Source organism: Hirundo rustica, chromosome 4, assembly GCF_015227805.2.
Source record: "Hirundo rustica isolate bHirRus1 chromosome 4, bHirRus1.pri.v3, whole genome shotgun sequence".
NCBI classification, from domain to species: Eukaryota; Metazoa; Chordata; class Aves; order Passeriformes; family Hirundinidae; genus Hirundo; species Hirundo rustica.
Window position 1 is genome coordinate 12,108,929 of NC_053453.1, and position 24,934 is coordinate 12,133,862.

At 41.5% G+C, this 24,934-nt stretch overlaps 2 protein-coding genes across 4 annotated transcripts; one reads left to right on the forward strand and one right to left on the reverse strand.

Moving 5' to 3' along the window:
- Positions 1–226: 226 nt before the first annotated feature.
- PMPCB (peptidase, mitochondrial processing subunit beta) lies at positions 227–9,574 on the forward strand. Of its 2 annotated transcripts, none has more exons than XM_040063378.2 (13): positions 227–338; positions 1,698–1,838; positions 2,096–2,182; positions 2,666–2,795; positions 3,156–3,354; positions 4,013–4,092; positions 4,641–4,753; positions 5,375–5,518; positions 5,995–6,155; positions 7,444–7,529; positions 7,606–7,694; positions 7,920–7,995; positions 8,091–9,574. In XM_040063378.2, exons 1-13 carry the CDS (start codon positions 249–251, stop codon positions 8,153–8,155), a joined length of 1,461 nt encoding a protein of 486 aa, XP_039919312.1. In that variant the 5' UTR covers positions 227–248; the 3' UTR covers positions 8,156–9,574. The 2 variants fall into 2 exon arrangements, with proteins under 2 accessions (XP_039919312.1, XP_039919311.1); XM_040063377.2 differs by having other exon boundaries at positions 228–338; positions 5,992–6,155.
- Positions 8,326–24,826, reverse strand: DNAJC2 (DnaJ heat shock protein family (Hsp40) member C2). 2 transcript variants are annotated; one of them, XM_040063376.2, is made up of 17 exons: positions 24,744–24,826; positions 23,991–24,181; positions 23,355–23,430; positions 21,538–21,636; positions 19,159–19,300; positions 17,948–18,028; positions 17,141–17,206; positions 15,274–15,365; positions 15,052–15,173; positions 14,080–14,229; positions 13,719–13,807; positions 13,563–13,632; positions 11,809–11,993; positions 10,481–10,581; positions 9,399–9,506; positions 8,978–9,132; positions 8,326–8,451 (listed from the first exon to the last, which is right to left on the reverse strand). In XM_040063376.2, the coding sequence occupies exons 2-17, from the start codon at positions 24,021–24,023 to the stop codon at positions 8,377–8,379; spliced, it is 1,644 nt and encodes a 547-aa protein (XP_039919310.1). In that variant the 5' UTR covers positions 24,024–24,181; positions 24,744–24,826; the 3' UTR covers positions 8,326–8,376. The 2 variants fall into 2 exon arrangements, with proteins under 2 accessions (XP_039919310.1, XP_039919308.1); XM_040063374.2 differs by lacking the exon at positions 24,744–24,826 and having other exon boundaries at positions 23,991–24,197.
- Positions 24,827–24,934: the final 108 nt, after the last annotated feature.

The window sequence follows — 24,934 nt, forward strand, 5'->3', positions numbered from 1 at the left end:
TGGACAGCGCTCTCAGACACACGGCGGGATCGCTGTGCTTGTCCTGTGCAGGGCGAGCAGTTGGACTCGATGGTTCCTGTGGGTCCCTTCCAACCCGGGACATTCCCCGATTCTCACCTCCCCTGGAATGGGCAACGGAGTTTGCGCTGCCCCACTGCGCCCCCCGCCGGGGGCTGACGGAACTGCCCCGCGCCTGCGCGCCCCCGAGGCCCCCGGCTCCGCCTCGCTCCGCCTACCACGGCGTCAAGATGGCGGCGTCTGCGGCACGCTCAGCGGCCCGGCGGCTTCTCTTGCCCTGGTCCGCCCGTCTGGTGCGAGCGCCCACCGCGGCGCAGCGGGTAAGGCGGCGGGGTGGGGAGCAGAGTGAAGGGAGGCGCGGGGGGCTTGAGTGCCGCGGTGGCTCTGAACGCTGGTGCCCGGGCTGCCGCTGAGGGGGCGCAGGGAGTTGGAGGCCGTGGGGCGCGGTGCATGCTGTGAGTTGTAGTCGCGGTAGCGGCGCGGTGCACGGCGGGAGGTGTAGTAAGTGATCAGGTTGCGCTGGTCAGTGTGAGGGGGGTGTCAGTGAACTGGAGGTGTCCAGCAGGGATGAACTGGGCTGAAACATGTGCCCTGTGAGGAGACGCTGAGGGTCCGGACCATATTCAGGTTGGAGAAGCCATGGCTTCAGCTGGACCCGTGAGAGGAACTGTGAGAAATGTCTGTGCCAGCACCTAGGAGGAGGTTGTCAGGAAGATAAAACCGGTCCTGTCACAGGGGGGCACGGTGGCTGGGTGAGAGACAATGGGCGTAAGTTGAAACAAGAGAGGAAAAACTGGATATGTGGCAGTCAGGCAGTGTGGAGCAGGCTGCTCACAGAGCTGTGCAGTTTCTTACCATCTTGGGAGCTTGTCAGTACCTTGCTGCAAAAAGTCCTGAGCAAAGTGATCTGACCAAGCTGATCCTGCTTGGAACAGAAAGTTGGACTAGAGACCTCCACAGGTTCCTTCAAACTTGAATTGTGCTCTGATTCTGAAATAAGTGAGTTTTGAGGGATCTAACTTAGCCTAGGAGGAGAGTGGATGAGAGCTGGATTTTGTACTTTCATGTTTAGAGCAGTTATATGGGGAGAGAAATCTTTGCATATTTGAAACGTTTAAATCACAGTTTTTGAGATAGCTGTTTGCTTCAGTTTGGGATACATAGTTGCATTTCTTGTTATTGAAAAACTGCATTAAGCTTCCCTTTTTTTCTATCCTGCTCTCATTTAATGTGCTTTAACTGCCACATGTCTGTGCTGCTCTGATCAATGGGTGATGGATTTGCAGTCCTGGCACAGGCCCTTGGGCCATATCTCACTTCGCTTCAGAAAGCAGGTACTCAGGAGAATTCCAGATGGTGAAGGTCCTGCAGGCTCTTGCTGGCAGAAGTGGGAAACAAGCGTGGCTGGCTGATGAGAGTAACAGCTCCTGTGTCAGAATGGAGGGCAGCAGATGCATCTCCTCATTTGTAGTAATCTTCAGGGTTTGTTTCAGATTCAGGTTACTGCTTCCCTTATGTGAAGAAGTGGTGAATAGCAGTCCTGAATTTTTTCCCTTATAAATTCATGCTTCAAGAAGGAGCCACAGACTCTATACTTAAGTTTAACAATATATTTTTCAGAAAAGCATCTTTGGATATAACTAAACAATCTGAGCGTGACTGTTGATTTTTCTTTCCAGCGTGTGCATGTTGGAACAGGGAAGCTCTCAGTTTCCAAAGCAGCAACAGAAATAATCTTAAATGTCCCTGAAACTAGGGTGAGTCCTTTGGAAAATGGCTTGCAAGTAGCTTCAGAAGACTCTGGACTCTCAACATGCACAGTAAGTAACTTACAAAGGGAGAGGTTTCTTCTATCTATTCATTTCCTTGTGGAACTAAATTGCATTTGCATTTTAATATTTATTAACAACTGTTCCTAGAACTTAAGCCAGGACATAAGTCTTAAGGCTTTTATAGATTTGTAATTAATTTTTTTGTGAAGATCAACATTTTCTTTTTCTTGAAAACCAGCTCTGTTTAAGGAAAAAACCGTAGCAAAGCTGTGGGTTGGTAAAATGACTTTTTTTTCTTCACTGAGGTTGGACTTTGGATTGATGCTGGAAGCAGGTATGAAAATGAGAAGAACAATGGAACTGCTCACTTTCTTGAGCATATGGCTTTCAAGGTGAGTGTGAATACTGATGTAGATGTTTACAGTGGATTTTTAAGTTATTTATCCTTAAAGATCAATGATAAAAACTTTGTCAGAATTGCATAAATAAGTTTTCCAATTTGAAATGAGAAAAATAACATGGACAGCTAAGACTTTGGTTTCCATTAGAAAATGAAACTAAAATCCTAGTTCTGTGTAACTGTTAGACAACTATGGATTACACAGATCTAATTTTTAACTCACTTTTACCTTCTTATAATAGTCTTAGAAGACACAGAGTCACTCTTTAGCCAGCTTTTTATTTTCATTTGGGAGCACAGTAGGATTTATATCTAACTTTCAATCCAAATCTCTCTTTTGGAGAGATTTAGTATGCTAGTTTTATTTCCAGAACACATTTTCTTTCTCTTGATTATGACTTTTCCAGACAAGTAGTAGTAATGATGAGTAGATGAATTGAAGGGTCTAATGTGATTTTCTATTGTTCTATTTCAGGGAACAAAGAAGAGATCTCAGTTAGACCTTGAACTAGAGATTGAGAACATGGGGGCTCATCTGAACGCATACACGTCCAGGGAACAAACTGTGTATTATGCAAAGGCTTTCTCAAAAGATTTACCGAGAGGTAATTGCTCTCATTCATCAGAAAAGCTGCAAAGAACAGTGTGCTCTCCAGCTTCCAGTGAGATGGCAGAGAATGATGCTCTCGCAGTGTTACAGTCCCTTCCTTGCCAGGTGAAAGTCTGTTCTTGAACTTCACAAGAACATGAGAATGCAGGTTTGGAAAGGAGGCAGCAGAGAAGCTGATATTTGGAATATTTTTCTCTTCGGAGTCCCAAGATAAGATACCTTTTGAACTTCTCTCTTCCTGTCCCCTTGCTAGGCTTATTAGCGCTTGCTCTTTGGGGTGGATTTCACTTTTGGAACCAGATTTTTCTAGTAGTCTGAGAATACTTTTTTCATTTCCATCTCTATTTGCCATTAGCTGTGGAAATTCTTGCTGACATAATTCAGAACAGTACCCTGGGAGAGGCAGAGATCGAGCGTGAGCGAGGAGTTATACTTCGAGAGATGCAAGAGGTTGAAACTAATTTACAAGAAGTTGTCTTTGATTACCTTCATGCCACAGCCTACCAGAATACAGCCCTAGGACGGACGATTTTAGGACCCACTGAAAATATCAAGTATGTCCAAAACTATGTCTGTCTTTAGTTGTGTGGTAACTTTTATATATTGAGAAAGACTTGTCTAAAATGTAAAGAACAGTGTCAGATTTAATTCTTACAGTGAAGGGCAGCTGAAATTGCACTGAATATAATTGTAAGTAGAACCCCTGTATTACCTTAGTTCCCCTGTAGGCAGGTATCAAAGGGTATGTGAACTTCAGATGTTCTCTGCATGACTTTGGGTTTTTGCCATATTTTTCTCATGTTCCTTAAACGTGCATCTGACACAAAATTGGAAATATTTCTTTTTCCTATAGGTCACATGTAGGCATTACTGTAAGCACATGGTGTTTGTGCTGCTCTTTCAGCATTTGTTTGGGCCAGTACAGATCAGGGAACTGCTAAATGTGCTGCTTTCAAAGGAAAGGAGATCGTTAGTACATCCTGTCTCCACCTGACTGAGTTGGAACTCTCAGTCCTCAGGAAGCTAGAAGAGCTTTTTATCCAGTTCCTATTTGCCTTTTAGAAAGTCACTCTTATTTTAGCTTTCTGCCTCTGCTCTGAACATTGGCAGCACTTTTAATTATTTTGTTATTGTATTGTTGTATGCATTTATCTCTTTTTACTCCAGTAAATTTTACTGACACAGTAGTGCTGTCTTCTTTCCTGTTTTTAGATCCATAAATCGTAATGACTTGGTGGAGTACATAACAACACATTACAAAGGACCCAGAATGGTCTTGGCTGCTGCTGGAGGTCAGTATGGGATACTCACCCTGGATCCTATGAAACTATGCTTGAATCCATGGCCTGAGTCTGTGGGAACAACATGATGAATTACCCACTGTTCAGTAGGTCCTGTTTGTTGTTAGCCCTGTGCATTCATAACCTATGAGCTTTTGTTCCCTTTTCCTCTCAGTAATATTCCAGAAATCTTAAATCAGGGATGAGAAGTGAATTGGAGGCCAAAGTCATTCTTCCATGTGGGCAGGAAAAAAAGGGTCTTAGAAGGTGTGAGGAGGGGGAATAGCAAGGAATGCAGAGAGGAAGAAATAAGATTGAGACTTGAAAGAGAGCAAAGAGCTTTATTTGATGTAGTTTTAATGGAAGGCTGTTAAAGAGAACCAAGGGGGAATCGTGAGGATTTTGCTCTATATAAAAGGAATGTGTGAGGAATCCAAAAGTGGGGTATTAAAGCAGGGGCACAAAAAATTACTGTTTAGTTGAGTCTTTAAACTGTGCAGCAATTTAAATGAACTGTTTACAGAGTCGTATCACAAAGCATGTGAAATACCTTTGTTCAGGGGTCTCTCATGATGAACTACTTGACCTGGCGAAGTGCCATTTTGGTAACTTGCCATCTGCTCCGGAAGAAGGACTGCCACCCCTGCCACCTTGTAGCTTCACAGGTAGTGAGGTAAGCTGCTGGGTGGTGTTTTGAGCTGGCCCTTACGTCCCCTGACATGTGTTCTCTGGGGAGGAGAGAGGGCTGCTCTGTCACAGACTCAGCACATGAAAAGGTTTCTTGCCCCCAGTGGTGGCAATGGAGTAGCTGCTTTCCAAAGCAGTACTTCCTGTTCTTTCTTGGATAAGCCTCACTGCCACCATTTTTTATGCTTCATCACTTCCTAGAGGAATACCTTCCTTATCCCTGCTCCTGCTGTCCTTTTATCCTCTTGACTACAGTACTGGAGCATTTCCACTTGTTCAAAATCACTCATTTAAAGGATGTGGCAGAGAACTGAGGCATCTTTGTTCTATTCCCATCTCTTTTCAGATTTTGCAAAGTCATCAGATTTCCTCGCTGCTGATAGTCATAAAATGACTTGCAAAGCTTCTCTGTGTATGTTGGCAAAGTGATCTGAAATTGCCCCAGGGGCACCATTTAAGGCTGATGTTAAATTAATCTTTATATGCTTTAATTTTAGTGCATGTTTTGTAATCCACCCGTAATGGAAAAGCCTGTTTTCTGTTGTTGAACTTGCCCTTTGCCCTAAGTGTGTACAGGCTGCACCAGAGCTGCTCTGCTGTGTTGCAGATTCGGATAAGGGATGACAAGATGCCCCTGGCACACCTGGCCATTGCTGTGGAAGCAGCTGGCTGGTCAGACCCGGATACGATCCCGCTCATGGTGGCCAATACCCTGATAGGTAACTGGGATCGCTCCTTTGGAGGAGGAGTGGTGAGTGAACCTGCAAGCACCGTCCTGCTCTTCATGAGGTTGGTGGGATCTCCCTGACTTGGGCACTGCCAGGACACAAAAGATGTTCCAGTTGTGAGTCTGAGAGAGTTTGTTACCCGGGATCTAGGAGAATCTTAAGAAGTCATTCTAAACCACCAAAATAGAGGTGACTTGAGGTTTGCCAGCCCTCATATACAGCTTTATACCTGTATGTCATGAGAACCTGTGGGTATCAGTAATTAATTGTCCCTTTCTTGAACATAAGTGTCTTTATGATTTTGGCTCAAATCTGTGATGGTATTATGAAAGGTAATAGTACATGCAAGAAAAGAAACAGTTGAAATGAAGAGCTGATAACCTTGTAGCTACTATTGCATGTTCTGTCATCATTGAAATGAAAATGGGAAATCATGGAGGTGACTAGTAAGCTTTCAAAAAGTTTCATAAAGTAATATCTTTTTCTTTTGCCTCAGCAGAATTTGTCCAGTAAACTTGCTCAGATTGCCTGCCATGGTAACCTGTGTCACAGTTTCCAATCCTTCAACACCTGCTACACTGACACAGGGCTATGGGGACTCTATATGGTCTGTGAGCCATCCACTATTCAGGACATGGTGCACTTTGTTCAAAGAGAATGGTAAGCTAGCAACTGTTTCTCTGAAAAGATTGTTTTTAGTGGAGGAATACAATTTGCAAAGAAGGTATTTAAAGAGAATATTTTTCTTTGCTCTGTCTTGCCTGGGAATAACAAATGCATCAAATTCTAAACTTCGGCACCCAAAGCCAAGTCCCAGCACCCAGTTTTTGGCACCCTTACTTGGAGTGAATTGCTTAAGATGTAGGTTTTGTTCCTTGTACAAGAAAACACAGCAGGGATTTTATTTATTTTTTGACTGGCAAATGACAGAAGTCATGAAACTGTCAGACCTTTAGAACACTACTCAGTGAGTGTACAGCCTGTGAGCTGCAAGTGCCACCACTGAAAGAGTAAATATTTGTGGATGAGAGCAATGAATGTGTGCAACTACCAGACAGTATTAGTGGTTACCCAGTCTGCAATTGAGGTACCACGTGCTGGTGTTAGACAGTTTTAGTGAATACACAGAGAAACAAAAATTGAGCTGTTACATATGGGATTTTGAAACCAGTGATTCTAGACAATATTCATTCATCTGAGGCTTAAATCTGTATTCAAGGATGTCCATAGATGCAACTGTAAAGCTTGAACTGCAGATGCTATTAAAAACACATACATGTTACTTAAGACCACTTGATTTAAAGTGAGTGAAGTTGAAACGAGTACTGAAAATGAGGAGTTTCTTTAATCACATAAATCACTTCTTGCACACCATTATTCTAGGAGATCCCTGTTAACTTGTGGAGAAAAAATGTTTTCACTTTGACTCTGTTTGCTGCAGCTTAGCACCAGGAAAGACACAGTCCCTGGTGTCCTCTTCCAAGAATTTAGTGTTAAGCTATTTAATGCATCCCCCTCTCCTCACAGCATGTTCCGTAGGCAGTGTGGCAAATTATCTCACCAAGAGAGGAGCCAGGAAGTAATGGATTGCCTTCTGGCTAATTAACTCATATCTAGTTGCTTGGCTCCTACTTTCTTAGCAACATCCGTTCTCAAGATAACAAGTACAGACTGCACTTGCCTCAAAATAGTTATTTAATAAAATGAAATACAGCTCTTCTAAGAGAAAAAACTTGCTCTTGGGTATATTGGCATGCTTCCAAAACCCCTGCTCTTAGGCTGCTGCTTTGTATCCATGGCTTGTTTTCCAACCAGTCTTACCAGCTTTGTCTACAGAAAAGTAGTGCCTGGTAGGTGCAGTCATGTCTATGCGCCTCCTTATCACAGGCAATCTTGTGTGCTGCAGACTACCATTATTTAATGCCTTTGGATTTAAACTGTTTTCCAGGATAAGACTTTGCACAAGCGTTACAGAAAACGAAGTAGCTCGAGCAAAAAATCTTTTAAAGACAAATATGCTGCTACAACTTGATGGTGAGACTTATGAGAACTTTTTATTCTTTGTGGAGCTGTAGGCTGGTAACTGAAGCATTTTTTCCCCCTATTTTAGGGTCTACACCAATCTGTGAAGACATCGGAAGACAAATGTTGTGTTACAAGCGCCGAATCCCAATTCCAGAACTTGAGGCAAGAATTGAAGTAAGTGGCACTCATGTTGCAACTTCTAGCAGACCATCAAGAAAATTACTTGCTGCAGAAAGGAACTACATATTAAGTTGTATTTCTTGTTCAGCTGAGAAAATATTTCCAACTGAGAAAATTTTCAAGTGTTTTGTTGCCAGCTCCCTTGGATTATACAAAATTAAGATCAGAAATGGTTTTAAGATGGGATTGTAACAAAGGTGCCTCTTTTACCCCTTTTAGGCTATTGATGCCCAGACTATTAGAGAAATCTGCACTAAGTACATCTGTGATAAGCATCCTGCAGTTGCTGCCGTGGGTATGTGGTATAAGTTTCCCTATTCTCCCATAACCCCTCCAGACCCCTTGCTGTGAGTTGAGCATGTGTCATGGCCAACTTTCTTTAACTTCCAGGTCCAATTGAACAACTTCCAGAATATAACAGAATCTGCAGTGGCATGCATTGGCTTCGAGAGTAGGGAATAACAAGAACTTCCAGCATATTTTAGCTTAAAAAAACCCGTAAAACAACAAAAAATATCCAAAAAACCAACTACACCTGTTTAAAACTTGGGAGCTGCTTTTGAGAAGACTGTGATTCAAGAGCCAGCCCCTCCTGCGTGTCTGTATGATGAAGAAAGCAATGGAAACATGTACAATATTTGCATTTTTATTATAAAACAAGGATTGTCAGTAAGAGTCATTTCTTGACTTTAGTAGCATTCATCACTTGTTCTTGAGCAGCTTTCTTTGCCTTGACCATTTCCACGAGTTCCTGAAGAGAAAGTGGGGAGAAAAGAAACTTAACTCAATATGTAACTTGTGAACAATGCTGTGGGTTTGAATACTACATATATTTACTGTGAAACACTCTAGTTCTCAACATAACGAGAAGTCTACATAGTTTAACACTGTAGAGCAATTTTTCTTAGAAATGAATCAACTGATGGAAGGTCAATGCTCATGTTCCAGGAACTTTACCTCCAGGAGGCTAGAGATAGGACTTCACCCTGTGCTAGAGCTTGCTGTCAAACTACACGACAAATTTCCTGACACTGACTTTGCTTCCCAGCTTCCAGAGCCACTATTTTCACTGAGGAACATTTAGTCCTTACTGCTCTTTTGGGGTTGAGTTACCAAAAATAAGCAGCTTCCCATAAGGCTCCATCATTTTGCCTACGTCAGATACTACCTCTGGGAGGCAATGGAACAGTAAAATTAAAGGATTCTCTCAGAGAATCCTGAACTAATCCTGAAGACCTGAACTAGTGCCAGTCCCAGGAGGAGGTGAGGGACTTTACCTTATATCGCTTCATGCAGTCTTTTTTTGACCGGCCTGGTACAGCTGCTGCTATTTTCTCCCATCTTTCAGGAGTATTTACTGGATAAGTCTTCAATGCTTGTTCTAAAAGTTTTTGTTCTTCTGTAGTCCAAGGGGATGAATCTAGAGGTGATCCTGTTTTTAAATGCAAAAATGAGCAGGAAGAGATATTTTTAAAAAAGTCTAGAAAATATTGTAAAACTTATTATAGTTGAGTTAAAATCCATGCAGTTTTGGGGTGTATTGTGTGTACCAGAAACCCTCAAATCTGGGACCAGAGCCTGGATGACTTACTTGCTCTGAAAGTTTGTAAACAAATCCTGATTAAGTTCTGGGTTACTTTCTTTCTAAGAGACCCAGGGGAAGCATGTGTACAAGAAGGGCTCCCTTTTCATCTTTACCTTCAAATCGTTCTGAGGGGGCAGCACTGTCCATTTGAGGCACCACACCATGTTCTTTTTTAAATTTGTCAAATGCTTTCTTGTTTATGTCATCTTTTTGATGAGGGTCTATGAGCAACAGACATTAAAGAGAATAATTATTGCAAGAATATTAAAGCCAGATGTAATAATAGTAACGACAGCATGCTGTAGCAGATTAGTTACAATAATCACAAAATCATAAAACCCAATTCCTACTTTCTTAAAACAATAGTAAAGATGTTGGTAGATTAAAAAAAAAATCATTCACGGTCCAGTACACTCTTCTCAGTGTCAGATTCTCCAACCCTTAAACCTGCTTTATAGTGCTCAGAGGAATACTTGTTCCATACAATCTTAAACCTGAATGTGCAACTTTACCAAAATCAAGAGGGGTTATTCTCTTAAGTAAGGGTTGTGGCACAAAACTCATGCATTGCCCAGGGTATGACCATGTCAGAGAGGCAGGAACATGGAAAATCCAGGTGCTTCTTGTGCCACTATGGGGTTTGTAATGCAGACACTTCTTGAAAACTTAGTGGGTATTTTTTTTTTCCTTCTGTAGTGAAATGTATAATTTCCTTGTAACCTTATTCCAGAGTTCTCTAAGCTTAATTTTTCATTTTTATAGTAATTTTTGAAGAGGAGATGAGCCACATTCATTTAGGTGTCTTACGCTGGTGTTGGATTCCATTAACTATTTTAAAGTATCTCTAGAGCTTCATCGGTTCCATTTATTTTAGATGCCTTCCTTTGTAGGGAGCTTTCTGAAAGGCTCATTTATCTCTCCCTGAGCCCTGGCATTTCATGTATCCCAGACATCAGGGCATCAAGCTACACTAAGAGCTCCTGAGGGTTGCTCGTGGGGTGCTGACTTAAAAAAGAGCCATTAGGACGAAAACACTGAATCACATAAGTGCTCTTCTAAATCCTCCATCTGAACTACATTTCTTTTGGGGCTGTACAGAGGATTTTGTCAAGAAAAACAGCTCCAGTCACAGAAGAGTCAGCTATACAGAAGCAGGCAGACCATGTTATTACAAAAATAAGGTAATATAAGATACCAAGCTTTTGGAGACTCTTTGCTTTATTGATGACATCTTTCGCTGTTCGTTTTATTCCAGTAGTAGAGTGCAAGTTCATGTAATTGGCAATAACTTCCCACCTACAGCAGGAACAGAAAGGATAAACCAGCATATTACATAATACCTTATCTTCATACAAGCTATGGTCAAGCCCCTGTACACATTTTTATAAACTCCTGAGTAAGTTCAAACATATTTAAATATGTGTAAAATCCCAGAGTAGCTATTCTGCAAAGCTTTCAGTCACTAACTGAAGAATTCTATCAGCTTGGGTGAACGTTTTCAGTTCCCAATACAGAAAAAGGATGGGTAGAATGTAGGTAAGTACAAACCTCTAATCCTGAAAAATCTGCTGAACTGCTGCTTTCCTGAATTCCTGAACACCTCTGGCATTAAATACTGCAGGCTGCACTGAAGGACTGAGACATTACTAACCCTATGTCCACTGCCCCAAAGAAGAATGCCTAAACATCAGGTAAAGAAGCTTAAACAGGAGAAAGCTGCAACAGCCCTAGCCCCAAGACTATTCCTAGTGGATTCTTTAGAAATGAAGGCAGTATGTACTGCTGATCACACAGGAGCCTTGAGGACTGACTGCTGAGCTGCAGAAACAGGCACTGATGCCACCTCCATGGAGTACAGCAGCTATTTTTTTTTTTAATTTCAGTAAGCATCAGAATCTTGTAATAGATGTTTGAAACCTGTGTAATCCTATATGGAAGAAAGCATTTCATTCCTGGGAAAAAGTATTTAAAGGGTGCTCCTGTTTTTGATGCTTAGCAGTAAGCTGAGTGCCAGTGCTGCTCTGTAAATCCCAGCCTTTCCCTTTTCCCCTGGCTCTCCCCTGCAGAAAGCTGGTGCACTTAACTCCTGTCTTGGGATATTTTCCACCTACCATACAGAGGAGAAACCAGCCTCACTGTGGAGCTCCTGGAATTAGCTTAGACACTTGTATGCCTACACACCTGCATCCCAGTCAACTGGTGTGGTTTTGTTCTCTGCTTTAAGGACTGGAGCCTACCCTGGAGTAAGCCCTGAGCAAACAGGCACCTCAGCACCATCTTGGTGATGGGCTGAGGCCCAGATCGGGGCAGGAAACAAGATACAGGGCCAGAGCTAACTCCAGTGACACAAAGCACCAAGGAAAAAAAACCACTGGCTGCTGACGAGTCAAAGAAAAGGAGGATGTTTAGGAAGTCCTTATATTGACAAAAGTACTTGCAATGATGTGAAAATATGTTTTATTATGCTTTTTATTGAACTAAAAATTGCTAGTAAGGGTTTTTAGCACCAAACCTGAGAAGTACCTTGAGTTAGTCCCTGCTGGAAAGAGGTTCACAGCTTTAATTAGCAACTGCAAATCATCCTCTGGCCAATTTTTGCTTCCCCCTCCACCTCCAGTGGTTGACTTTTCTGAACTCTTTGTTGCTTGGCGCATGCGAGCTTCTGCCTCTTCTTTCTCTCGCCTTATTTGTTCATTAATTTCTTCTATCTAAAGATTGTAAATAAGCATTATTTATTTACTTACTGAATTATTGTTACATTTTGCAGTGATACAATCCCCTCTCTGAACTTGCTTTGAACCCTGGATTTTGCTTAGTTTCTGTTCTGTTTATTATATATGAGGAAGCAGAGGAGGTTATCTGTTCCAGTATTATTTCCCTTCATTCCAAGTGTGTATTTTAGGATTTAAAGATTAGGAGTTAATAGCAGAAATCCATCACAGGTTCACTAGGAAATTAAATGAACAAAGAATTAAAGCAAAAGTTTTCAACTTTGTGTGAATGTCTGGGCTAACATTTGACTTAGAGGGACAGATCCACAAAAGTATTAAGGGCAGTGAGGGCAATTAAACATCCACGTTGAATACACTGATTCTCAAATCTTCCAGCCTAACTGGTATCTAAATCTGATTACCCCAGCACAACCGTAGTAATGGAGAACAACTAAGTTGCAATGAACTCCAGATTTTAGTCATTAAGTGTGTACTCAGGGTTAGATGGCCATGTGTAGTTTTTTAGTAGGCTAAAAACTACTTAAGTTAACCCACTGCACGTTTTTGTGACCTGTCATCACATCTCGAGACTGTGATGTGACACATCTTTAATCATCTGCTTCTGAGCGGGCCCAGTCCAATCTTGGCAATATTAGAAGAGCTGTGCACTTATGGCTGTTGGCAGGATGCCCAAAGGTGAGAGGAAGAAACCTTTTTCATAAAACCTTCCTGGCAAAAGGAAAGTTACCTAATAATTTTTAGTGGAATAGTTTTAGCAGATAGAAGAGGGACTGCCCAGCATTTGGAACACCCTCCTGGAGAACGGAATATTTAATTCAGTCCCCTGTAGAACAAGAGACATTTCAGTCTTAAATTGTCTGATGAGTAAACCTGACCCTGGGAGGGGGGCAGATCATATTCCCCATCATGGAAAAAAGTCCACAGCTGTGAATCCACAGTGGATGAGAGAAAGCACTTCAGTCTTTCTGCAGAATGTAGGTTCAGCTTTTAGTTAAATTTAAATGGCTTTTCCCCGATGGAAAATATGCAGATCCTTGCTGAGTTTTTGTAAATTTTTATTCCATGTGTCTTGCATTTCCCATTCTTTGGTATCCACCCTACCAGCCCTTCTAGTGCCTACAGCCTGCAGCACACTTAACTTCTTTTGTGGATCTATCCTCTAGTCACAGACACTAGATTAGGATTTTTCTTGCGTAACACAATAGGTTAAAACTGCCCTCGTTCCCCCAAGGTAACTGCTACACATTGTTGGGCAAAATGAGATTCCTTTGCTGTTTGTGTATACTGTACAAGAAGTAGGTTTTGTATTCTTTACAGATAAAAATGTGTATTTTTTTTCTTGGCTGGCCCTGTTAATTTGACCAGCCATGACCTGCACAATGTAAAATGGAGTAGAGATCCCTCTGCCTGTGGACTCTGAAAATCAAGTCTTTGTGTTTTAACAAGCATGATTCCACAGCAGCTATGCTGTATCTTAACTTCAATTCAGACAGGTTGATTTCACAAATTACTCTGTTATTTTGATTCAACACTCAGCATAATTACCTGTTTTACTACAGCCGCCTTTCCTCCTTCCCTTGTTGTGGATGTAAGTGCTTCATTCAAGCATTGCAGACTAAAAATAAATTATTAAGTTACAATGGAGAGCTAGTAGAAAGACAGGTATCAAAAGGAGCAGAGAGCAGCAGCAGGAAGACTTACCTTGCTAGCTCAAGACGATCACAAAGCTTTTCCACCTCCTCCATCATTTTAACACAATCTGCCTCATTATCAGAAAAGTAATTCCAGTTCTGGAAGCAGAAATACACGTTCTACAAAGTTCTTGAACTTGACTGTCCTATTCCTTCAGACAAAGGCTTAACACACAGGATTCTTCAGCCACTGCTGCATTTGGACCTATCTGGTCAGGTTTACTCGTAACTCATACCCATGTAAGTATGTGTTTTAGTATTTTGGTTTTTTAGTAAACCCACTTTCCATACCCATCTCCAGCCCTAAGAACAAGCAAACACAGTAATTTGTCTGATGTAACCTGTATTTCATTGTAATAATAGTTAAATACCTTGCATGTTGTTCTGAGTTTTTGCCTTTCTTTCTTGATTGCTTTCTTCTGTATCTCTTTTTCCTTTTTCGCAACTAATGCTTGCTGCCTAACTTCTTCCTCCTCCTTTTCTTTTGCTAACCGTGCTGCTTCTAATTCTGCTTGTCTTTGCTGCAATCAAAAGGAAAAAAGAATCCAAGTTAAAAAATCCTCCAGGTCAGATTGTTACAGGGTCATTCAGTCGTCCAATATCCAAATGTGTTTCTGGTTTGGGTGGAGTTTAGTGTGTATATTTCGGGGTTTTAAAATGCATAAATATTTCAATGTTTGGTTTTCCAAGAATTCTGAGGGACATGATGAAACATATACCATTTGGCATTAAGTCAAGTACTCACTGTGAGGACCCTCAGTTTATAAATCCTGACTTCCTCTAGAATGAAGATATAAAGCCACATGTAATTTCCTATACCTGCCTTAGGAGTATAAACTTAGTGGTTCAATATTTCTCCAGCATCATTATTGACATATTTTGCAGTGTTCTAATGTCTTTTACATTACTTTTTTGCACCTTACAGTTCCCTTTCATTCCTGTACTTTCAGAGCCATCTTTTCCAAACTGTTAATATTTATCAAGTATGTTCTGTTACCTCAGAGCATTTCATACTAACCAGCCATTCACAAATCACATGCACAAGGCAAGCAGACATATCCATTTTATGCACTTAATGCTTGCCTTGAAACCAGAGGAAGTGTATGCAACAGAAGAACTCAGTTTTCAAAGGTATTTTGTTTCAGACCTGTGTTCCTTGTTTCCATCTCATTCTCAGAGGGCTGCCAGCCTTGCATTGCCTGGTGCACAGGCATCAAAGACAACACATCTCTGAAACCCAGTGTAATTCTATCAGTAGTCTTCTGACACATCTAGAACCTGAAGCAGTGCTTCAGGTGTGAATGAAGCAGAGTTTTTCAACCCAAATAAAGTACTTCACTTACTTTTTCTTTTGCCTCCTGTTCTTTTCGTTTGGCTTCTACCTTTGCTTTCTTCTCTGCTTCCTTCTTTGCCTTTTCTTCCTCCTTGAATTTCTTTATCCTGGGATCACAGCTGTATGCATTGTCTGGCAGAAGAAAGGAAGCATCATGTATAGAAGAAAACCTGGAGATTTCCACAGTTAGTTAACTAATCTCTCTTTAAAGAACAGCAGTTTGTGTGCTCACCAACAAGAGTCCTAATTCTGTTCATTTCTTCTTTTTTTCTTAACGCTCTGGCAGCTCTGTTCTGCTTTTCAATCCACCTCCTTTCATCTCGACTAAAAGGGAAAGCATAATTCAGTGCTAATGCTTTACAGTTCCACTGTTAGAAATTCATCAACAAGCTTCTTAAATAGTTTCCCCCACACAGATGTTCTTCTGTGAATACTTCAAAAATAGACTTCAAAAACTGAAGTTCCAGACCCTCAGCTCATGTAAAAAATGCTAAGTGTTTACACAGTTACATAAACCTGACAAACCAAGCTGCTTATCTGTCATTGTAGGGAATGAGATCATGAACTTTTTTCCCAAAATGCAACCCACTTGCTCACCTAACATTAAACTCAAGCAGAAGATCAGAAATGCTTGCATACGATTTAATTAAAGGACCGCAGCATAAGCAATGCCACAATTCTCTTGTTTTGCAGAATATAGTCATGTCAAATAAACCCATCCACACAGAAACAACACTATGAAGCAGCATGATGCTCTGGATAAAGTCATGCCCGATTCACTCCATTAAAATACATGTCAGGTTACAGATGGGCCAACTAAATAATCTGAAATATTTACCAGTGCTGTCAAGATAAGAGGTAGAATTGTAGTGGGGGTCTATAGCCTCATCCACACAACCAACCACATTAAGAACAATAGAGGGGGCAGGGAGGTTGGAACTATGTGGTATTTAAAGCTCCTTCCAACCCAAACCCCTCTATACCTCAGAACAAAGAAACAATCCCCGTAACAGAGGAGACTAATACGAGTAGATTGAAGCTTTAAAACACGAGCAACATCACCTTTGGCAAGAAGGGGTAGCAAGAATCATGACCATCTGAACAGCAGCTGTAATGTAGTTCTCTCTCCTAAGTACAGCAGACTAGGTACCATTTGTCTAAACATCTTTGAGAAAGGACACTAATGACAGGAATGAGCAGAAAAAAAGAGCTATGCAAATAATTCAAGATCCCTCCAATGAGAAGCCTAGAGGTTCATCTGTGTGATTTACCACAAATACAAGTGATAGGGAATTGATTACAGTGCCTTCACAGAATCTTCACAGGAGAACAGTTGGTCTGGTGAGGCTCAAGACATTCAATAGCAGAAGAGGCACAAGAGAAGAGAAATGCCTAGCTACAGCCTAAATATCACAGCTTCTAGCACAAGGACAACCACTGAATCTAAATACAAAACTGATTTCTAGCCAAACTCGGAAGAAGAGATTCATACGATGCAAGTTACAGTCTCACGATGATTACTAAGTGAAGGGTTGTGTCCTGTGAAATGTTTTAGACTAAATGATTTGGTGCTCCAACTTGAACATTCTGTGTTTATAACTGCAGGAAGGGGTAAAAATAGAATGTATTTTCCCATGGCAACATGGTCTGAGTAATTCAGCAACTATCACTACATCAACAAATACATAATTGTTATTAACATCAAGCCATCAGAACACATCTCTCCAAATTCTAGGAAGTATCACTTTCTCAGGACAAGTCAAAGAGAGAAACGATACCTGCATGCTCATCCACTCTGTCCTCGCTCCAGGTTCAACCTGTACTTGGGACTGGCAGGAACTGCAGTCTGAACTTAAATGAACACACATTTCAAAGCACCTCAATATATCTCTGTGAGGCAAGCAGGAACGACTTCAATTACACAAAAAAGCCCAGAGTAAGTTCACTTCAAGTCCACAACTGACCTCTAAGCTATGAGAATGGAATCCAGACTTGGCTCAGCTACCTTTCTTCCTATGACTTACAGTCTAAGAGAAAGGTGGAAAATCTTGCTGTATCAATCTCTCAGTCTCTTGTCAAAATTTTTTTTACTTACATACCATTCTGCTTTTTCTTTTTCCTCTTCATCTAAATATGAAAACTCTCTCCAGGAATCAAAATTATACCTAAAGCAAATTTAAGAAGAGAAAAAAGAAAAAAGTGAATAAAAGAAAAGCAAGTCTGTTAAAAATCAGCTACCTGTCTTACTGTTACGTGTTTGCAGGTAACTATACTGCTGTTTACAATTTATAATACATAATTTACAATTATACTGCACCTACAGTGATTCCACACTGTGTAAAGTCAAAATGCAGGATGATTTCCACCTGTCTGTACTGTGGGACATAGTCTGCTTCAGGATGGCATCGGTCTTGCCCACTCTAAATGTCTACAGCTGTCTAAGCTCCCGTCATGGGCCGTGGAAATGCAGTGCAGTCTAGAGTTCAGAGAGAAATTAGTCTTTATGTGAGCACACATATTTAGCAGGTAAGGCAAGCCATAAACATTACTGACATTTTTGGACTAAACACACATCTCTTTACCTGGGGAGCTTAAACACCTAAGACATCTCCAATAAAAGCACAACTTAGGTGAGATAAACCTGACTTTCAGTCTGTGGGTCAGCTCAGTTCTCAGGCACTGCACTCAGAAATTCCCACTGCAACCATGAATTTACAAGTGGATGGGTTAGCCAGGAGAGAGCCAGCTCATTTTGTGGAAGGCACAAACTGCTCTGGGGTAATTTTGTGACATCACCCGGTTGGGACAACCCACAGTGAACAACCCACACATCAAAGGGTCTGCAAGCCCTTTATACTGCATGTCTTGAGTACTGTGAATAGAAAAGGAGGCATCAGCTCACTTACCAAAAGGAATAGAATGCATCTACCTCCTCAAATGAGGAGTTCATGTCCCCAAGCTTAGGTACATTTTTCTTATTTGACCACCTGAAAATACATGGATATATTCAAGAAATAATAGATACACTCTTCATAACATGGCATTTGTTAAGTACAGAAGCAAAATTCAAGGCTCCCTCCCACCAACACAGAGAGGGCACCAGGAAAGAGAAACAGAACATAATTCCTCCTAAGTATCCTCCAGACTGGGCATTTTTGGGGGAATTTCCCCAAAAAAGCAACCTTCTTCTGCCTGAGTGCCTCCTGCCTTGTGACTCAAGAAGACCTGATGGAGCACAAGCTATCTTTGCAGATATTAAATTCTCCATGCACATTCTCCTGATAGAGAAGCTCACAGGAAGTGGACAGAAAGTGCTGTGTGAATCACTCAGCTCTGTGGTAGGGTACAGGAAGTCTCCTACACATTTTAATGGAGTGCAAGAGAATAATGCATCTCTGCCTCCACTGCATATTTTTCTAGGAAATCTTCACAGGCTCTAGAATTTGTGGTTCCATGACATAGCATCCATTTCCATTGCAGAGAAGGGAAAAACCTCATCTGACAACCACAGATCCAGGTCTGAAGTCTATGGAATACTTGATAGAAGATTGAGTAAGACTACTTTAAATAATAATTGTTCAGAATGTTGTAAAGTGCCTCACGCAATTAAGCACTTTTAGACAGGGAAAAGTTGACAGGTTTCTATTATGACAACCTTAATACCAAGTTAAGTGCCAACCATGAATCAAATGCAGAAAAAGTCACACAGTGTAAGAGAGAACCACCAAATATTGATAGTTACAATTATCTTCTCTTTTAACCAGCTAAATCATGACTATTACTGTCTTCTGTTAATGTCTCACTCTCTGAAGGAAATCATTAAAAAAAGGAATATTTAGACAGCAGCACACAAACATTTGGTATTGTAAATAACTTTAAGATGAAAGGCAGCAGGTAATAGAAAGCTGAGAGCTTTTTTTAAAATCGCGTGAGTCAAACTCAATGCCATTAGTGTGACAATTCGGCTTATTTTAAAATGAAATAAAAATAATTGCAACTATTTTAGTTGTATTACATTTCTAGCAAATTAATATACCTCTTGTTACAAACACAATGTCAAAAGAGTTTGCAAATGCTGATTCTCTGGCAACAGCAGAGGCAATCAGACGTAGCTTACCTGGCATTTCTTTCAAAAACTGGTGAGAAAACTTCGAAGAAGTTTTCTTTTGCTTCACTTTTGGAAGGTACAGAGTTATCAAAAGTTGGATCTATGCTGTTAAATGCTCGTCGTTTCACAGGATCAGATAATATTTCATAAGCTGAAATTTACCAGACATAAGGTTGTAAATGTTTAAAAAGATGTTCTCAGATCTGTGTTTGATCTATCTGTAAGGTTCTGTAGATGTTTAATTATTTTAGTGACACCAAAAAAGCATTGCTGTCTATTCCTGTTAAACTAAGTAGGAGGAACATTTATGAAAAAACCCAAACATTTAACATTAAGATGTAGCAAAATAGAGAATATTTAATTTTATTGCAGTAAATTTTGTTGAGAGTTTGGGCATGACATCTTCACACTTTTATTCTACACTAGATCCTTGCAAGATAAATTTACAAAAAGGTCTACTAAGGCAAAGAGTAAAGGTAGTCCTTGAGTTAATGTGTTGTCAGAATGGGAAGAACAGGAACCATTCATTAGAATTTTTGCAGGTCACAATGAAGTTGTACTGAGTCTTGGATAGGATATAAAACTCCACACAAACTCTTCAAAACATGCAAACACCCCGTTTCCCTGTTCTTAAACTTCTGCAGCTGGGGAGCTTCACATTACTAATCTTATATTCTGGAAATCACACAAACCATAGCTTCAGTACTCTTACTTTTTTCTCAATGAAGTGTGGAGTTTTACAACGACCACTAATTTTCAGTAAGAATGAAAAGTCAAAGGAATCAAATTTGTGTTGCAAACATTCATGGATTTCTGTGCCTGCACCCCTGCCAGAGGACATTGCACCCTGAAGGTTGGATGTAGGAGGTGATAACCTGGAGGAGACCTTGGTGCACTGCAGTTCTGTAAACTGATCTCACTGCTCGTGTCAGTGGAGAGAGGAAGGAATGTCAGTGGCCACCAATGTGCTGCTCTCTGCCACTCTGCCCTTTCCCTCTGGGAAAGGACTTCCCTCCACCAACACTCTAAATGACCTCAATTATCCGGCCTCAGGAACCCTAGTACCATTTTCCTGATGTAGAAATTCTGTGCATATCCACTGGTTCCTCTTCCATTTAAGAGATGTCTCTTCCACTTACACATCCCCAGTTTTACTCCCACACACACACACTTCTCCCAGCTCTGTATCTCCCACGCATTCCTTCATCAGACCACGTTCTGAATCCAACCTATGTTCTCCCACCTTTACAAGTTTCTTCTCCCTGTTTCGTTACTGTTTGCTCCTACTCCAGGTCCCTCTTCCCTACAATTGCATTTTAGTATTTCCTTCCTCCAAAACGCTGCCTAGGAGCATTATTCCCTTTCTTTGCTACTTTGTGCTTTCCTTTCTGTTTACCCCCAAACTTAGATTGTAAGCAGTTAAGAGGTAAGATTCTATGGTATTTCACTCCATGTATGTAGAACACAGCATAATCCTGAATTCATGTGTAGGTAGTTCTCATCATAGATACTTGTCAGTTTCTGAGAGGTCTGCAACAGAAAAACTATTTCCTTTGGCAACCTTCCTCCTGACAACTCAAAGGAGGCTGAAAACATTAGTCTGTCTAACAGATCTCACACTAGCTAGTATGTGTACGAAGACATTCAGAGAAGGAGGTTTAGAAACACAAATTCCAAGATTTCCTCCGCTTCAATCTTATTGAGTGAAAATAATTTGTGTAAAATAAACAAAAAAGCCAAGCTCTCAAGCATTTCTGGAGATGTAAATCATACACCTAGAACAGCTCCTATGTTTTGGAATTGGCCAGCAGTGACCAGTTGTGGGTCACAGAATCATTAAGTTGGAAAAGACCTCTAAAATCAGAGTCCAGCCATTAATCCTGCATTGCCAAGTCCACCACTACAGGCAAGAGGGAAATGTTATTCAGCTGAGTTCAGTTGATCATCTGGGCAAAAATGAGCAGCTGAAGAAACTGACGACCTGGATTAAATCAACACATGTTCTGTTGTCAGAGCAAGCACATTAGAATTCAGATTTTCCAACTGCTGTTGATGCCTGTGGGGAATTGTTCCATGGCTCACTAGCTTACTCCAGGTATGGGGCCACCTCCAGAGGTTCATCTGTGTGTGCACTGCCACAAGTGTCACAATTTGTCACCAGCTGGCACAGCAGCCAAACGTCTGTCAGCTGCATTCCCATCCTGCTTCTACCCGCTGGGAAGTGACACCTAATGTGATCCATTGATGCAGTTTTCTAAAACGGAAAAAGAACTTCTCCACCTGCTTAGTCGTTGACAATTCCTTAAAATCCTAATAAAGCACAACAAATACGTTTCTGATGATCAAGTAGACTGAGAGTGTATCTAACAAACAAGATCAATTGCTTACCTTTAGTTATGCAAGTAAAATAATCATTATCACCTTCTCCTATCTGTTCCCCTGCAGCTTTTCGCTTGTCTGGATGGTGTTTCAAAACCATGGATTTATCTAACACATAAATGCATTACAGTTAGAAATTCATCAGAAACAGTTTCAAACTACAAAGTAACACAGTAATTCCAACTGGCATTTCTCTAATTCAAAACTTAAATAAAAATACAAACCAAACAGTCAGATTTGGCAGAAAACAGAAGTTAATGAATTTTCTTTGATTTAACACTACAGTTAGAATTAACAATATTTCATCTTTGCTGGGACATAAAATAACCACAACTCAGAAACTCTATTCTCTATTCCACCTCAACATCTGAAGAAGTCTCTGAGACTTATTCTACTGTTATGCCCAGCAAAGTGCTTTAACGTCTGTAAGTGTACAATTAGCTTAACTGAAAATATAAAAATAACCGAAAAAATTAAAAATAATGAATGTAATTTTAGCTGTTATTTCTAATGAAAACCAAAATGGTTCAGATAAAGTAAAAATTGTATTCTATCCCTTTACTGATGTTCTGAACACAATCCAAAGTGAAATTTAGCAAGAAAACTACAGTCTGTGAATGCTGCTGCACTTCCCCATGGCTAACACTGAGCAGACACACAAGACTGTGGGTTAAATTCTCCCCCTACTCAGGCCTTGAATCCTAAGGCATCACTGGCACATACAGAATATCTACTGGAGGTGCTACCAAGGTTGTCTTGGTGTTTAAAAGATTTTAGATTTTAGACCGACTTCTTTGCCAAAAGATCTTGCCATACTGCCTTACAACACACACCATGTACCTTCTTGGTTCTTTCTAAAATACCAGAGAGAAGATACCATGCTAGCAGTTCCAGCACCCTGTCTCCTGAGAAACACATCAGAATCCTTCAAAACAGGAAAACAGAGTATACACAGGTGGGAAAGACTCACATCTCTACTGCACCAAGGAATAAGTGAGTGTTGTCAGGGTCCTAAACCGACAGGCACTGGTTCTTGCTCAAAAGATCGGTGAGATCACTACCCACCACCCGAACAGGTGCTGCTCTGTTCCACAGCAGCAAATGCTCCACAGTGGTGTGGAGCATCTGCCTGAGGCAATGTGATTTCCTGTGTAAGTTGGAAAATCCACTGATTTCCACCCATTTTCATTTGGAAATATCTGGAGACGGTGATTCTTCTCACACAGCAGTTATAGAGGCAATTGTTCACAAGACCCATTCACAAAGCCACCAGCTTATCCCAGAGAACTGACTGAACAATCTTCAGAATCTTAGAAAATCTTCCTCCACTAAATATTTGCAGCTTTCTTGCAGTCAAGCACACTGCTTTCCAGAAATAAAGTCCTGAAGCCCAACATGCTCCATTCCCATCCACACTCAGACTAGCATGACTCTTAACAGCAGCCCTTTCATGAACGTTCAGCACCAGTAACGTGGCAGCTCAACACTCTCAAGGGGGCTGCAAGGGAACCCCGGGGAACACACAGGGCAGGGACAGCTCTGTTCCTTTGCCTTTCACTGAGCCTGACTGCAGACTCAAAAAATATAGAAATGCATAGTTACAGTCTCAAGGCTGCTGACATAAAATACAGGCCAGGAAGCAGATATGTGAAATTTTTTAATTCCCTAGATTTAGGCCTCTGATGAATTAAGAGGCTGGTAAGCAACACAAACTTTTAGGCCTGGGAAACAGTAAAAACCTTGTTCACAACATGCAGGTATTTTCACTGGAATCCAGTTGTGTATATCTGAAAAAAAGGTTATGCTTATGAGAGAAAGGTACTTACGAGCTGCTTTGATTTGTTTCTGAGTAGCCCTGTATCGTATATTTCCCAGTCCAAGAACTGCATAATGGTCTTGATTCTGAGAGAAACGAACCACAAATCCTAATAAACACTCATATATACAACCAAAACCACCACAACACATGCAGAAAACCAGTTCTCCTCCCCACCTCTTAAAGGCAAGAGGGAAAATTCTTCCCTCTCTCAATAAACATTGGGAAAAGACTACAGGAACAACTGCCATGAATTACTGAATAACTGGATATCAATAAATTAAGCCACTGTCACAGAAATTCAAGTAGCTTAATCTAAATTGGATTGAAGCACTAGAAAATTCAGTTATTGGAAAACCAGATTATTGTTGTTAATATTAAGAGTGTCAACGTAACTGCAGAATAAAGGAGATGGTGACAGGGAGAAGAAAATCTTCACTCTTTCAGGCAGTAGAATAAAAAACTGCAGCTCAAAGCTAAGATCTTATCCTGATGTGTTTGCCTTCACACACCAGATATTATGGTAAGGGACACAAACTGACTCAGATGGGTGTAGGAGGGGAAGAGCAAGATCTTTGGTACCTGGGCATGGCAAATAACCTTGATGGGTAAAACTAGTTAACAGCAACCCGTATTGACTGAGTACCTTCCAGTCCTTTGGGTCAAGGGTTTTTAACATAGAATATTCCTCAAGCTGCAGTTCTTCATCCCCTGATTCTTCAGAAAGTTCCTTCTCATCTTCTAGCTCCTGGAAAGAGGCAGAAACATTTATGTTTCTCCTCTTAATAAATGCTTCAAACCATCTTCCCACAGGTTCCACTTGACAGAGTAGTGATGCTATAAGCAAAAACATAAAAGCAACTTCACCTTCTGTGGTTTACTCTTTTTTTTTTTTTTTTCTTTAAATTAAACCCCATCGAAACCCACAAAAGCACAGTCTCACACAAGGTTACAGATCGCTAAATCTTCTCTTAGGCTCCATGCAAACGAGTGCAAGAACCGGCACACGCGCCCCATCAGACGGGACCTCCCAAGGCTTCGCCGTGCTCTCACATCTGGAAAGGTGCTTTCAAGTTAAAGGAACGCACGTGTCAAACGCTATTAAATACGGCCCTATTGGCAACGGAGGAGGCAACCGCGGCAGCGATATCAAATTTGGATCGATCTTCCCCGCGTTCCCGCTCCCCCTTCCCAGGCCACTCCCTCCTGCAGCGAACCCGGACTTGTTGCTCGCACACGGGCTGAAACGGTGCCGGCGGAGGCACAGCACGCCAGACAGAGACAATTAAAGTCAAATAAACGGGAAAGTTCTTCGAGACTGGCCGATTTCCCAGCTCCAGCGCCCGGGCGGGCGGCCTTTCCCCGGGGCGGCGCGGCGCGGCCGGCCCGCGGTACCTACCGGCCGAGAGCGGCCTGCAGACGGCGGAGCGCTGCCCGTCCGGCGCGGGGCCGCGCAGCAGCGCAATGGCAGCGGCCTGCGCCTGCAGCGGGACCGGCGCGTGGGGCGCCCGCAGCGCTTCCGGGGCGGCGGCGGCGTGCGGCGCCATAAGCGGCCCGGCCGGCCCCGCCCGGGCCCCGCGGGCCCCGCCG